Source organism: Diadema setosum, chromosome 9 (genome assembly GCF_964275005.1).
Source record: "Diadema setosum chromosome 9, eeDiaSeto1, whole genome shotgun sequence".
NCBI lineage: Eukaryota > Metazoa > Echinodermata > Echinoidea > Diadematoida > Diadematidae > Diadema > Diadema setosum.
The window spans coordinates 14,280,219-14,296,496 of NC_092693.1; the positions used below are offsets into that span (position 1 = coordinate 14,280,219).

General features: G+C 37.3%; 1 protein-coding gene across 1 annotated transcript in view; it reads right to left on the minus strand.

Annotated features, from left to right (window-relative positions):
- Nucleotides 1-16,278, minus strand: part of LOC140233405 (solute carrier family 12 member 4-like) — a 75,058-nt gene that overhangs the window by 32,407 nt on the left and 26,373 nt on the right. The window contains exons 4-11 of the mRNA XM_072313511.1: nt 10,173-10,322; nt 6,388-6,573; nt 5,661-5,896; nt 3,574-3,797; nt 2,912-3,043; nt 2,110-2,208; nt 1,451-1,508; nt 784-1,077 (exon numbers count right to left, since the gene is read on the minus strand). Of these exons, the coding sequence (XP_072169612.1) occupies nt 784-1,077; nt 1,451-1,508; nt 2,110-2,208; nt 2,912-3,043; nt 3,574-3,797; nt 5,661-5,896; nt 6,388-6,573; nt 10,173-10,322 (1,379 nt within the window). The remainder of the gene's footprint in view (nt 1-783; nt 1,078-1,450; nt 1,509-2,109; nt 2,209-2,911; nt 3,044-3,573; nt 3,798-5,660; nt 5,897-6,387; nt 6,574-10,172; nt 10,323-16,278) is intronic.

A 16,278-nucleotide genomic window follows, 5' to 3' on the forward strand; every position in this document is an offset into this window, starting at 1 on the left:
TTTAGGTATCTACATTTTCTTGATGATACTATCTCAACGTGATGATGAGAAGATTGTAGTTAGGTACAGGGGGAAGAATGTATGAGTGAAAAATACTTCTGATGCAAAACACAGGATAGTTACTGAGACAAACAAGAATGACTTGGTATGGCAACAATCTCTAAGATATATCTGTAGTTGATGACGGTAATGATATGAGACTTTAAAAAAAGTAGAACATGAACTTCTCTGTTCTCATTTCATCTTGAAATTTACATAGAATTGACATTTTCTCTGTGGTTATCCTGAATTCCAAAGATCATTAGAATACAAAGTATATCTAGCACTTATCACCAGAATGATGCAAACACTTTTCATAAGCTCATCCTATGTCAGAGATATTTCAAATGGCAATCAACCATGCCCTTCTCATTCTTGTTTTCTTTGATTTATTTATTTGTTTATTTATTTATTTATTTTTATATTTTTTTATTTATTTATTTTTTTTTTTTTTGGGGGGGGGGGTGTTATTTTGGCACTACAGAGCAAAGGTATACCTTGTGGTAATCCAAAATTCAAAGGAGCATCACAACAGAATATAAGGTTTTTCACTTTGAATATCACAAGAAACGTGGCAGTTGGTAACACACATTCAAACAATCATACCCTAACCAATCCCCAATAAATGACAAAAATAGAAATATGAAAATAGACCTTACACTAAACAACGACGGTAACAACAACAGCAACAATGAAAAAAAAAAAAAAAAAAAAAACCACAGTGACACAAGGCAATCAACTCACATGGTAATGATAGGGGCCACCAGGTCCAGGCTGGCGATGCAGATGCCCACTTCTGAGATGAGGGCCGTCAGGAGCAGGGCCCAGGTGGGCTCCCCAGTGGCCGAGCCCTTGCCAAACACACTCAAGAAGGGGATGAGGTTGTCCTTAGCGATGGCCTGGAGGAGGCGGGGCGCGCCCGTCAGGGACTGGAGCCCCGCCCCCACGGTGGAGAGGAAGGAGCCAATCAGCACCACCCACTCGGTGGGGAAGCAAACGGAAGCTGCGATGAGGCCACCCCCTATCGACTCGCCATACCTAGGTTGTGAAAACGGGAGAGTTCAGATATCCTTTTACTTCTGTGTGTTATGTTGCACTAAAAAATTCAATTATTTTGTTATTTAGAGAGTAATGTAATAAGGGTAAATGCCAGTTCAAGTGAGTCCCAACAATTCAAAACAGTAAACAAGAAAGTAATCCTACTAAGAACTGATTGATGAGAAAAGTAGAAATTGTACCTACCTTAATGCAAAAACTTAACTTGCCACATTCGATACGATACACACATACAAAATCACCTAACGCATAGAGTACAAGAACATTTCTTTTATCTCCCCAGAACTATCGAAACCAATGAGGAAGATTGTATCAAGAACTTGCTCAAGTTCACATGAAGTAATGGATCACTTACTTGTCTCTCAGAACAGGTCCAGCCACGGTGCCAGCAAAGAAGAGGACAGATGTAAGGTCTGACGAATGATAAATGTTAAGAAGCTCAATATCCATTGTGAAGTTTGTCAGTTATTATCTCCTTCATCACATCAGCAATGCCTATATTTAAATTGTATCTTTTTCATTGTCAATCATCTTCAGAACTACCACCATCACCATAGTAACTGCCATACAATTAATTACATCATTATTATGACTGTTAGGTGTGTATCAACACTTGCTATTTGTACAACCATTACATACAATTAACTTCATCTAAGCTGTCATGTCTATGTCATCATCATCATCATCATCATCATCCTTGTTATAATTTTGCATCATTGAAAACCCCATAACAGAGTCAAAAATCATGCCTCCTACCAGACCCATTATCAATGCTGCGTTGTTCTATCCTTTTTCTCTGCTGTCCATTACATCTTCATAATTTCACACCCATCTCAGAACTGCTCAAATTCATAACCTCATCATTAATCCTGTTTGCTATGATGATGCAAGCTGTACAGCTGCGACAAAACTGAGTTATACTAAAAGACCTCAACACTACCATTTTGGGGGGAAAACAAACAAACAAACCAACAGACACTGTTGGCTAGCATCAGATGATGTTGCTAAGGATACAGATAAGGCTTGTCGTTACGATAGCCCCAATGGTTCCCCTCGGGATGGAATACTGGGCATCTTTCAGATCTCCTGAGCGATTACTACCAGCCATGATGCCTGTGCGAGATGAAACCGTGGGAGAACATGGGTCAATAGACAAAACACAGAGAGATACAATATGAAAGTCTACATTACTGCATACACTTTATCAAAATGTAAATTGTCAATGGCATTATTATCACCATCTTCATCTCAATCTTTACCATCATTATCATCATAACCATCATCAAAACACAGAAATTGTGCTGTTTTGTTGAGACATTCGTTCCAACATGAGAATGGCACACTGCAAGCAGATCACCTTCATCTTCTACACCCATGCTTCTCAACCTTTTTCAATCCAAGGCCCACTTTGGCTCCTACACATTTTTTCAAGGCCCATAGTTACATGAAATTTGAATATTTTTTATTCATATATCTGGCCGCTTGCAGCCCACCAGTGGACCACAGCCCATCGGCTGAGGAGAACGGTTCTACATATTTTACTGCATTACAGAGATCTTCACCTTTATCATCATCATCATCATCATCATCATCATCATCATCACCTCAACCAGACCTAGAGATTTGAGATATTCTACTGAGACACTTCTTTCCCCCAAGAGAATGTATCACTGCACATAGAACACCTTTAATCTTTCATGTTACTTGCTACATTACAGAAAACCTTCTGTAGATGATTGCAAACAGTGGACACACAATGGGGTCAATCGAATAAAATTAAAAAACCTTCAAATGCCATAAGAAACATTGCTATTACCTGTGACGGAAGGGAAGAAGATGGCAAGGAGAACGGTGAAAGAGGTTGTGATATCAGCAACTACTTGGTTGGGCTTGCCAGGCTCTCCCTTCAGAACTTCTCCTCCCTTGCGGTAGTCAGACCATGCGTTTTCTGGAGAAATCAACAAATGCATCGAGTGATGCCCCATAATGAAACCTCACACTGATATACAGTGACACCCAGTACTTTTGGTACAAAAAGTTCTGAATTCAATCAGCATCTGTTTTTAAAACCATTGTCTGGGTTGGTCTCAGTGAATAAGAATTTTGGGATGTTTACATTAAATTCATGTAAGGCTAGTGTACACTGACCATGAATCAAAATTTGAGATGTGTGAAGAGCGCTCAAAGACTTGCTGTCTTTTTTTTTTTAACCATGTGCTCCAATGCTTGTTGTCCCGCAAACAAGTTGAATGGGGACTTTGCCCCTTAGCCCACAGCGTCCTGGGAGACGTTTGCTGTAGAAATCGTCATTTTGTCATCATGACATTGTCATCTCTGAAATTCTCTGCATATCATTGCACTGGAGAAAGATTACTGGCACATGGAAATAGTCAGGTCCCTCTAATATGCTCAAAATCAGAAATAAATCTTATCAAAATCTGCTGGTACAAAGACAGAAACTGGAATCTATAATCTTACTTTTAAAAACACCAGAAGAGAGCCCCGGTATGGCCAGCTCCCATTTCAGGACGTAGCTATCCACGACGCTTTCGCAGTCTGTCCCGTTGGCGTACGAGTTGCACAGGGACGCGCCCAAGTCAGATATCACTTTGGTGTTGTTCTCATCGTAGATGTACCAGCTGCAGTTGCTGATGTCACTTATATCACGCTTGATGGCAATATCTCCATTCAGAGAGCAGTATCTGTGATAACAGGCAGGAATATACTAATGTCTATCAAAAGAATCATCTATAGCATACTTATATAAAGAAAAAAAATTAAAGAGTTAATGTAGGTTCTTGGGCATAATTCTGCTCGACACAGTGGCAAAAAAGGAGAATATAAGAAATGATTTGAATAAATATTTACATCTTCCTTCTCCATTTCTGAGCAAACCCTTGCTATCCCTGTAATGTTTTTCAATCTTTTGATATTGTCCTTGACTCAAACCAGTGTTCATTTCAACAAAATTGCATGAAATTATTTGTTCAACTTATATTTGAAAATCAAATAATTTGCATAGATTTTATACAAACACACAATTACAGAATTTGAAACACAGAATATGAAAAATTAGATATTTAGAAAGGACCTTCCTGAAGGGATATTTTCTGTAACTTTAAAAACATTGAATTCATTTTCATATAGATGTAATCAGCATGATTCTTCCTATCATGCTGGAAATACTAGCAATTACTCATCCACTACTGTGCATTGAATCTCAGAAATATGTCATTTGTTTCAAACAATCATAATAATGCTAAACTTTGAAAACTAAATTTGACAGAAAAAAAAAGAGTTGTGGTCATTATAATCCATGTTTTCTACCTAAACAATTGTCTCTTCACTTTTGCAGGTGACACTTTTCCATTCCCTAATATAAACTACTTTAACAAGCCTCAATCCTAACTCATACTTGTCACACATATGTCTGTAACGTACACAAATACACCCCTATTTCCATATATTCCCCTCCCCACTTCCACCAACACCACAGAATATAGGGGAAAAAAGCACACACCATAAACAATAAATCACTATCACCCACATTCTGGCTCACATTCCCATGCATGTTTTCTGGATTTTTTTTTTTAAATTTTTTTATTGATGTTTACATTGATACGGATATTTACATTCATACTGATATTTGCTGATCAAACACAAATATGCATACACCCATCCACACACCAACACACACACGCACACAAGACAATACACAAACAGCTAACACATTTTATATCTGCTTGCTTTGCTGCAGATAGTGTCCTGACAATCACAAACTAGAAAAAATACACGCAATTGAATGTCTTTCCATATTAAGAACAAATCACGGAAGCTTTGCCCGTGCATACAAACACATATGTAAAATGTCAACAGTCAGGTTGGGCACCACTGCTGATGCTAACACTTCTCACTGCTTACAGATCACCAGTGATAGTCTGACCTCAGTTATCCTGCCACGTCAGGAATGGCAGGCATCTAGATAAGTGATCTAGCCAGATAAGAGAGATATGCTCAAATGCATCACTTTCTAGCTCATTTTGCTGGGGGTATATATTTGTACATATGTTATTGTCAATTTACCAATACCATGATTACTTGCATGGTATTGTCATGTTTCATGATTTAAACGCTTCAGAAATAAAATGAAATATGAGTAAATTATCCCCTCTCCTATGTGTTGGTTTGACTGACATTGACCAAAAATGAGACTGAGATCACAACATGTTGAATACTGCAGCTGTATGGTACCACTATAGTGATTTGCAAGTTGACTGGTGTGGCATCAAATGCAATTGTTTTTTTGTACTTTAAATTGTGTGCAGAAAGTTTGCAAATTTTTGTAAAGTTTTTCTGACAAAGCATTAAAAGGAATATAAAGACCACAAGCATTTAAGATTTGTCACGGAAAATGCATGAAAACATTGAAAAAAAAAAAAAAAACAGTAAGCCAGCCCACATCCGGATAATAGAGAGATACGGATACCAGGTGAGTGATGGCAGGATAACGGAGGTCCGACTGTAATTCACAAATTGAGCTGCACTATTAAAGAATAGAATCTGACCGGAGGCCGTGCGGGGTGAAGAAGCCAATGTAGATGCAGAAGATGCTAACAATGACGCAGGCCAGGAAGAGGAGGGCGCACTTGTTGACGTACTTGACGCCAACGAAGACGAGCAGGGAGAGGATCGCCAGAATGATGGTCCCATACACCCGCATGTTGTTGAGCAGGGCTGCGCTGGGGCCCCCGCTGTCCGACGTGATGTCCCCGAACAGGGATATCTGTGGGGCGATGTATATCTGGGCACAGAGAGATTGTACATTGATGATGACTATGGAGAAAGTGTACTTTATGGTCAGTACAAAGTGCACTGAATGACAAGTTCTGAAAGTCTAGGTTTTGACGATTACTTTTATTCTTCACACAAGTTTACTCTGAAAAGACAGCTTGCGAGATCTTGAATGCATGTTCATGAAATATCTCCAAATGTTTCAGAATGGCTATAAAATGTCTGTGTCAAACAAACTTACAACAGTATGCCTCACAGTATCAAAACACTAATCGTAACCAGAGCTAGCACTGACCAAAATTTAATCTGCAAAATATCTGTAATCTAGAATGAACACAGAATAATAACTCAAAGTTTGCAAGTGGGAGGAAAATGTCATCCATGCCACAATTATCCAACATTGACCAAACTCTATACTGCTTTAAGATTCAGCCATTAGCTTTCAGCAAAAAAACAAAAACAAAAAAGAAAAAAAAATTAGGCAACCTGTTCACATCTTACCAGGAGGATTTCTATGGCTCCAAGGATGTACATGGCGGACGCAAATGTGGTGCCGAGGTAGAACAAGATCCCAACTGCTCCCCCAAACTCTGGGCCGAGGGCTCTAGAGATCATGAAGTAGGACCCTCCGGCGGGCACCACTCCATTGGTTGCAATGGCACTCATCGATATTGCAGTCAGCATCGTCTGAAAAGGGAGAGAAGGTGGGACAACAATATCTCAGGGAAGTGGTTCAAGTATGCAATCAGTTGTGAGGGGGCTACAAAATAGAGGAACAAATGAATCATAGGTTCGCTGCTACCCCGCATACCAGATTTGAGTCATTGCAGCATTGCGATATATATGCCAAAATAACTTAGACAAGACATCTATTTCTGCTCCAAGAAAAATTATCCAGGCAGTTTTATAATTGAAGAAGGTAGCACCCACAACTGGAAATTTGAGAAAAATGGAACAAATGACAGGAAACTGTAGTTGTCTGTGGTTTCCTACATGCACTTTTAATAGAAAGTGAAATCTTGGTCCCACACATGAATGTAAGCAAGTATTTCCATTGTGCATCAGATTTTCTGAGTATGCTGATGGAGGTATAAATAAGTGAATGAACACAAATGTCATATTCTAGAATCTGAGTGAAGAATGACACTGGCTCTGTTTTGGATTGAATCTAAGAATACGATATCTTTAGTCATTATTGGGTAGACTTGTGAAAAAAAAAAACAAACTGCGTCATAGCAGAAACTGTGAAATTTGTGACATTTCATGCATTGTACGCTACCCAAGGGGAATCTTTTCCAAGTGATGTCACAGTCATATGATCAGAACAGCCAGTTCATGGGGGGGCTATATTAAATGGCATTAAAATGGCAAATTGTCCCGGAAATGCATGCACTCTTGCTAAATTTTCATCAACCTTTTACGCTATTTCACAAAAACGGCTTCCATCTCAAGGTTCATTTTCCTAGAGCTGAAGATATCTGGTGGGAATAAAGAGAATTCTTCAGTACGTAATACTCTAATCCACCAATTTCAAATGTCAGGACAGCCAAATACTTGAGTTGACAGATACATTGTACCAATTAAACCTTAACTCCGATCTCATAAAATGATAGCACTCTGTGGAAATCAGAGAGATTCACAAAATGTTGAAATACAGATACACAGTTTCCTTTTACATTTTTTAGTGTACACCTGATTTTCTTTGTATGCTAATGACGTTTCAACCTCGACATGACAATTATTCTCTGCAATGCAATCCAAGATCAGTAATTTCCTTTACAGGTACGACAGAATCTCTTATCTTCCCTTACCTTCACATTGTAAAATCACTTAATTCCTTCTTCTTCTTCTTCTTCTTTATCACAGGCACTCACTTGTACACCTTCTCTTACTATCAATGTTGCTGTACTCCCATTTTCTTGTTTCAATCAGTACACAGCATATTGAGGGCTTTTGAATTGTTCATAATCATGATATTAACATACATTTTTTTTTTTCTGATGAAATTCTTGCATTAGATTTCAATTACAAACCTCATCAAAAGAGGCTTACACTTTTGTTGTTGTTGCTGCATTTAATTAATTGGGGCAGGAAGATGGAGAAATGATGTTATATATCTCTCCGTGGATCACAGTTTAACCTACCACTGGGAAACAAGGATTAACATAAATGAATATCTGCAGCTATAAGTCAGTATAAGGACCTCTATATCCTTCATATGAATCCATTTAAGGTTTCTGACCAGCGCTTAAAGATGCCTCAGAGAAAGTTCACTGCTGAGAATTTCTTGAGAGAAGAAACCTACCACTGGGAAACAAGGATTAACATAAATGAATATCTGCAGCTATAAGTCAGTATAAGGACCTCTATATCCTTCATATGAATCCATTTAAGGTTTCTGACCAGCGCTTAAAGATGCCTCAGAGAAAGTTCACTGCTGAGAATTTCTTGAGAGAAGAAAGATTGCGACAAAAGGACCACTGATATCACAAGGAAAAAGATATCCTCCAGGAAACAGTTGTGGGTTGCCTCTTTTCCTTTCTGCAAAAGGGTACTTTGCAGGCAAGAGCTAACCACCTTTAGTATTACTGAGTTACTTTTTTTTTGTTTCATTATAGTCCTATTTCTAATTTGTTGTTGTTGTTGTTGTTGTTGTTATCATTATTATTATTATTATTATTATTATTATTATTATTATTATTATTATTATTATTATTATTATTATTATTATTATTATTATTATTATTATTGTTTTAATCCAGCCCAGGATCCACCTAACAGCTGCTAGTATGCATCACATACCAAATCTGCTAACATACACATTAACACATGATCCTCGGTGTCATGTGTCTGGATGTCTTTCAGTGCATGGCAGTTGATCTCACAACACTTCATGTCACGTGCCTTTGTGTCTGCAAACTGCATGACATTTGACCCCCAATGCTGAGTTGACTCAGTCAAACCTTGCGCCCATGACCTAACAAGCTGGAGTGACAGTCATACACGCATGTACCCGACACCGCATATGTGCAAATGATGCAGACACCACTCACTACAGTAGTGCACATGGAGACTAATTCTGATGCATCATGGCATCTTATTACGAACATCGCACAAAATTCTTCCAGCTTCATCACTGACAAGGCTGCACCTGCACATTCTGCTAGGTCCTGAAAATTCCTTGATACCCTACAGCCATTGTAGGTTATCAAGGCATTCAATGTAGAAGTTTTTGCATGCAGCTAATACATAACATTCATGATGTAACTCTTCAGCATGTGTCTTGTAATTGATAACACAAGGATACTGACCAAATCATTCACACATTTCATTATAATTTCAGAGTACCGGTATCTCAAGTGATATAATAATATTTCTTTTGCTACTGTCAGCATTGAAGTCACTAGTAAAACCATTACAAAAATGTCACTTGGAATTACTGTAAGAGTGGAAATTTTCGCGCATTTTGCACAACCAGAAACCAGCATAAAAATACAAGCACACAAATATTTTTGCTTGCTGTATGTTCCAGTCGTTCATGTCTTGATTACGTGGAATGAAAAACACGCTGAAACTCATCTTACCCGGACAAGCATGAAACATTACTCACGCAAAAATATCCACTTTCAGAGTAAGAAGTAGCATATAATAATTAACATGGCTTCAGTGACTTACATTATCATGGTAATAAAGAGTACCGGTAACTTAAAACATAACCTCTGAGGTACACTTCCTCCTTAACAAACAGTGGTCACAAATGTTTGTTGCTTTATATGCAGCATCATATTCCATGATTCTGTATAACCACATGCTTGTGAGTGTCATGCCATCTTCAAGGATTTCCTCATTTGTTCTTTTGTTTTCCTTGTTGATGTTTGTAAGAAATCAGTGTTTAAAGTAGATGGATAATCTTTGAGCACACAATGACAATAGAATCTCTTCCTAAAACCAACTCTTTTTGGAGTAATGTCATTTCTACTGTAAAAACAGAAACATTCGCAGCATGAAACTTTCACAAAATTGGAGCCGACAGCCTTTTTCGCGACATAAAACTTTCACCAAGTGTCACTGGCATTAAATGCATTGTGTAGAAAAAAACTTTTCACATGTATTTTACTTTCGCGAAGGTATTAGGCTCCTCGCAAAATTCGCGAAAGTTTCATGCTCGCAAAAATGTCCAGTTTTTACAGTGTATATAGCCTGGGTGTAGTGACTCAAAACAAAACCTAAAAAAATTGACAATGCATGGCTAGACAGACGTGGAGAGATGTCCGCAGAGAACTCACCGTGCAGCACGAGACGAAGACGATGAAGAAGCACTCGAGGGCCCCGGCCGTGCCCACCTGCCAAGCAAGACGGATGAAGAGGATGACGCCTAGGATGTTCTGGAGGCACGGCAGGTACACACCCATCAGGGTTCCCATCTTGGGTGCTGTCTGTAGGTGGGAGATCATGCCATTAGCAGTTTTAGTGCTGATTTGATGGTCAATTGATGTTTAGTGCACTGTACACATTTCTCTTTAACCTGTTGAGGACGAGTCCTGTTTATACTAGGGCAAGCATCTATGGGAAATGCGTGTTGTAGCAAAATCAAACCATTCTCAACTGATTAATCCCTTCAGTGCTGATCTGTTATCACAATCTGGTGTACAATCTATTGTGCCCATTTGTATAAAACATCGCAATGTACACTGTATGTTATAAACGATTAAACATCAATATGCTCAAAAAGGTACTGAATAAACCAACTATGTGCATACTTGAAAAAAAAATACTAAAAAAAAACACAAACAAAATAACTGGCGCATTCAATCACAGCAAACACATTTAGCACACACTGCAGTACATGCCCTATAAGGCAGTATAGCAAGACAGCTTTAATATCAATGTGCACTGTACACACACACACACACACACACACACACACACGCAAACAGAGGCGTGAGTACACCTTTAAGCAAAAAAAAGTACAGTGATATGTATGCATTAACTACTGCACACACATTTTAACTTCAAAGTTGTTACCAGACAAAACCAGCCGAGTGCTTTCCTACTCTGATTAATGTACATAGATTTCTGGGTGGTACAATGCATTTAAGCTTCAGTAATTTCTGACTGCAAATATAAAATTAGATATTGCATTTCACAAACAACTTAGGTCAATAGCACAATCAGGGTATGCAATTGTGTAACAGGGCAAAAATGAAAAAACTTGGTGAAAATGCTTTTTTTGTTGTTTGTTGTAGCTGAGTGTTCAAATTTTCATTTCATGTAAAGAAAGAGTCAAAATTTTGCATTAAACTGCGTATAAATTAGCATTTAAATTAGGGGTGTCGAATTACATTGAAATGACTAATATATTGGAAAAATTGATTTAAAAAAAGGAGAATGTTTTTTTCATCTGATATTGCTGTTAGATATTCCTGATAAATATCCCTTTCATTCACCACCAGTACATAGCCATGACATATCACAAAATATGAATGAATTTCATATTTTCACTTCTCGAAATGGATGATCAATTTTGTAGGCATTATTTGGAATTCAAATAAAACCACTTTTACATATTTTATCATATTTCACTTTTGCCAAAGAGTGAAGAGGCGAAACTTTCAGGAATAGGTAACAGACATATAGTGGCCATTATTACAAATTTTTATGAAATTAGGGCTGGTACTTTGGAAGATATTATATTTTTCTTTAAAAAATTATCTGTACAGTTTGACCTTGAATGTGCGCACAGTGTTTGGATCAATTCTCATATTTGTAAACACAGATAGAAGAATGAATGTGAGATTTATGATGACTTGAGTTGATATCCAAGCTGTGACACTCAAACAATGACATATTAAGCCAAAATACTATGTTTTTGCTTATGATATCTTTAGAAATTGAACAAGCATTGAAATATGAACACTGAACACTTATCATATGACCTTCATGCAGTATAACATGGGCGTGTATCACACTTTTTTATGCTCAGCAATTTGTAAAAATATAAAAAAATAAGTTCCTATTGCTCAAATTTGCTAAAATTTTCACACAATAGATTTCTACATATGTACAATTCATGGTTAAAAAAACAAGGATATTCAATAAGGAGAAAAGATTCTTTAAAGTAGTCAAATTAGGATATACCTCACTGAAAATACTGAAAAACGGCTGCACTTATTTTACTCAGCATTTGAAAATGACTCAAAACTCAAAACTGGCTGAACATTTATTGGCAAACAGCGCACCATATTGTAGTGTGTCTTCAGTACTCTCAGGAAAAGCAGAAGAATAAGCTGTTTCTCCATGTATAGCTGTACAGCATGGGTTAAAAGGTCACAATGTCACAAAAATAAGCCAGCATTACACTCCTACCAGGATGGGACTTCAGACCTTATAACTTTCTCCAGCTGAAAGAACCACTGTTTTTTATTGCATGCAAGCAATGCCAGGAAAAAATCCATTAATTTGATACCAAACACATAGGGGTAGACTTAAAATATGGACCTCAAATCTTGATTTTACGTAAGTTGTAAAATGCTTTTTTTGACGCATTACGTGGGTTTTGGGGGACTTTTTGGTAATTAATCTTTAATAATTAACAGTAAATGAGAAGAAATTAGCTATTGTCTTACCACATGTGATTACTGATGTCTTAGCATGCTGCATGTGAATTTTTAAGTCAGTTGGTGCATTCTTTTAGAAGTTACAATTTTTTAAAGTGAGAAAGTCATGATTGCATACCCTGATTGTGCTTATCACCCTTAGCAGTTTTCAAATGATGCCAGAGCTGCAAAGTCTTCCTAATTCTGTACAAAGCTTCCCAAAAACTTGAATTCCATTTCATAACATGACAAGAGCAAACTATTTCCCTCTGAATTAGGAATTGCTGTCAACTATTGAGATGCATGTATATGGATTGCTCTTGGGGATCTCCCTGATTATAATATGATGAGATAAAGGCAGGCAGTCCTGTGATGATACCATGGAACCATTAAAAAAAAAAAAAAAAACATGTCTAGTACAATGTAGCTAGCTCCATAATGATAATAATAACAGGCTATAAAAACTACCTCAAGGAGAATAAATCATACCATTATTTCAGATCACCTTAAAAAAAAGAAAGACAAACCAGTAAAAAAAAAGATATTGTATTGCAGCCCAATGGTCACAAATCTATGTAAATTGACTATTCAACACAATACCTGCCAGCTACGCAGTGATACCACCAACATTCCACAAATTCTTTATGGGTACATACACGGTCATAACATTATCTTCTCAATAGGATTCTTAGGTAATTGGAAATCCTATTCAGATATGAAAATTGGAATTCCTTTGGATAATGAGGACAATATGTCAAACATATAGACTAAACAACCAGTACCTTTTTCATAGTGCTGCTAGCATCATCACTAGTAAAATAATCTCAAAGCAGTGAGGATTAGTTTTGTTTTTTTTTTTTCGTTTTTTTCCTCAAATTCCTCTTTGGCAAAATATCACCCACTAATCTGGATAATACACTTTTTCGTTTTGACTAAAAATCTGAATATGCAAACCACAATTGTGCATTGATATTTGAATATATATCATAAATTGCACCTTGTTCCCTATAAAGCAAGTGACTCAACTATGCTATAATATTCTTAAAAGCTACTAAGTCCCATTCTCTACCCCCCCCCCCCCCCCCACCCCCACCTCCGGAAAATGATTCCTCATTTGACACGGATGAATTTGTGACTGTGCCCCTTTGTGCAACATTGATTTTGTATTGATTCTTAGCAAAGTACATGTAGGTGGGCACCTCAGCAATTCTCATTTTGATAGTACTGTGTATATTTCAAAGGATGAAAGACTAGACACATTCAACATAACCCTTTGAAGAAAAAAAAAAGTAAAAATTTATCTACTATCCTATCACTGGTCACTTTCTCTTTAATCAAAGACACTGACAAAACAGGTTTTGTTGTGAGACACCATACAGAGTGAATCAATTGCTTGGTAAATCTCAAGGAAGAAACAGACAAAAGCAAGCATTTGTTTTGTTTTGTTTTGTTTTGTTTTGTTTTGTTTTGTTTTGTTTTGTTTTTTGGAGTCAGTCAACAGTACAGCTACACAGTAGTGAAAAGGGTGTTCTTGAAACACGGTGGGTATAAAGTGGACGACGGAAAAGCTTTGCAGCCAGGAAGGAGGCACCTCAAGGAAACAACATTTGTGCAAATGAAAGTGTGATCCACCATGTACATGCTTGTACATGTCAATGTCTATGAAAATGTCACTTGACCACTGAAGTATTGAGACGAAATGTTACAATCATAGAATATACATTTCCCATACAGTCATAAATATATTTCCCTGTCCCTTATAAGGTGACTTTACAAGGAATAGGAAAATTTTCACGGGAGCAATTTGCAAATCATTGCATTCTGTTCAATCACACTGAAGTCCAACCTCAAACTGGTGCATATTTAATGTTCACTGCAGTGGATAACCAAAGTTAGGCTTGCAGTGCAGTTCACCACAAAGGGTAAATGTTAGTTTGAGTATAAATGTGGACACTTCAGACAAAAAAAAAAAAAGAAAATCACTCAAGTACCTCTTTACATCGCTGTTTTGACCCACCCTGTTTGTCAACACATCAGGTGCGAATAAAGAATTTTCCATTTACATGAATGTCACATTCACAAGAAATTGCATTGGCCGATATCCATTCACATGAACTGAATATTTCATAACAAAATTTTACAATACCACTACCATGCATTGCTTGTCTGTTGATTGTCGTTTTTGTTTTTTAAAGCTAAAGCATGATATTAATCAGCAACTAATCACAAATTCATGATCAACTTTGGTCTGAAAATCATGTTTCCTGCATCAAAGCTGTACATCTTTATTTCCCCCCTTTTCAGTCCTGGTATTTGATTTTGAATGAGTTAAATGACATGTAGGTGTCAAAGTGTGATACTTAACAAAAAAACAAAAAAAAAACATTTTTAATCACATCTGTATACTGTATCTACAAAATGTACAACCACAGATCTATAGACTACATTTAATAATTACAACACAAAGGTCAGTCCACAAATAGTGTTGAATCCACAAAATATGCAAGATATATGTCCACTCAACAGAGCAAAATAGAATTGGTACATCATGTAAGAGCACAGATGTGAACTTTAATACCATGCAAGATATCAGCTCCCTCCCCCATTCCAATGATCACAAATTTTTAGATCCTACGTTTGTTTGTTTTTTCTGTGACGTACATGCACAAGAAAGCCATGCCATGCAGTATTCTAAGATTACAGCGTGGCTGATACTCTGATTGATATCACTTGATTTTGATCAAATTCAGTCAAGTATATAATATCCAAGAAATATAGGAGACATATACAACAGTAAAAACAAAACAAAACAAAACAAACAATTGTAGCATAAACATTGCCCATGCTTGAAAACAGGTTTCAAGATATGTGGCAGTCTTTGGAAATGTATAGATGGACAAACTGACAAGTGGCAAGTATAGCTGTGGTTGATGTCTTTCAAAGAGAAAGCGTGGTTAACAATAAGAAATATCCATTGCAACTGATTGACAAATTGCCCTACATCGACGTAAATAAGCACTGAATTGATCAGTGTTTTAGTCGTAGCCATGATAAAAAATCATGGGCGTACATACTCGAGCAGGATTTGAACCTACGACCTCCTGATCACCGGACAGGCGTCATCTCCACTAGACCACCGAGCTTTCGCCGACAGCAAGTGTTGGTTCTAATCCTTATAGCATGCAGCGGGTACTGCTTTGTTATTCAAATTCATGAAATTCTTCCGTCGAGATGTTTTCATTGCAACTGATTGACAAATTGCCCTACATCGACGTAAATAAGCACTGAATTGATCAGTGTTTTAGTAGTAGCCATGATAAAAAATCAGTTGCAATGAAAACATCTCGACGGAAGAATTTCATGAATTTGAATAAGAAATATCCACTTGGCAAGAAACAATTCTGAAAATACTTGTGCTTAGGTTTTAAGAACCTGTGGCTCAGCCGCAGAATTGAATAGAGAGAGAGAGAAAAAAAAAAGGCAAAGAAAAACTACAAGTAGATTCCAATACCCCATTTGATTAATTGCCTCTGAATGTATATTGACAATGCTCGGGATAAGGATGTATTCTGTTTATCTCTTTACACATCTTGAAAGACAGTGACGACTGTCATGAGGAAAAGCCAGGTAGGTATGCGAAAACACTGGCATGCCTGACAAGCACCTGGCAAATATAACCTCTCCCTTCCCACCGAGGAGAAACCCATCTCACAGAGATTCAGGGTAATGACTGAGGGGATGGTGGAGGGAAAGGGGGATAAAAATGTGATGGGGATGAGGACGTTGCCGGGGGCGA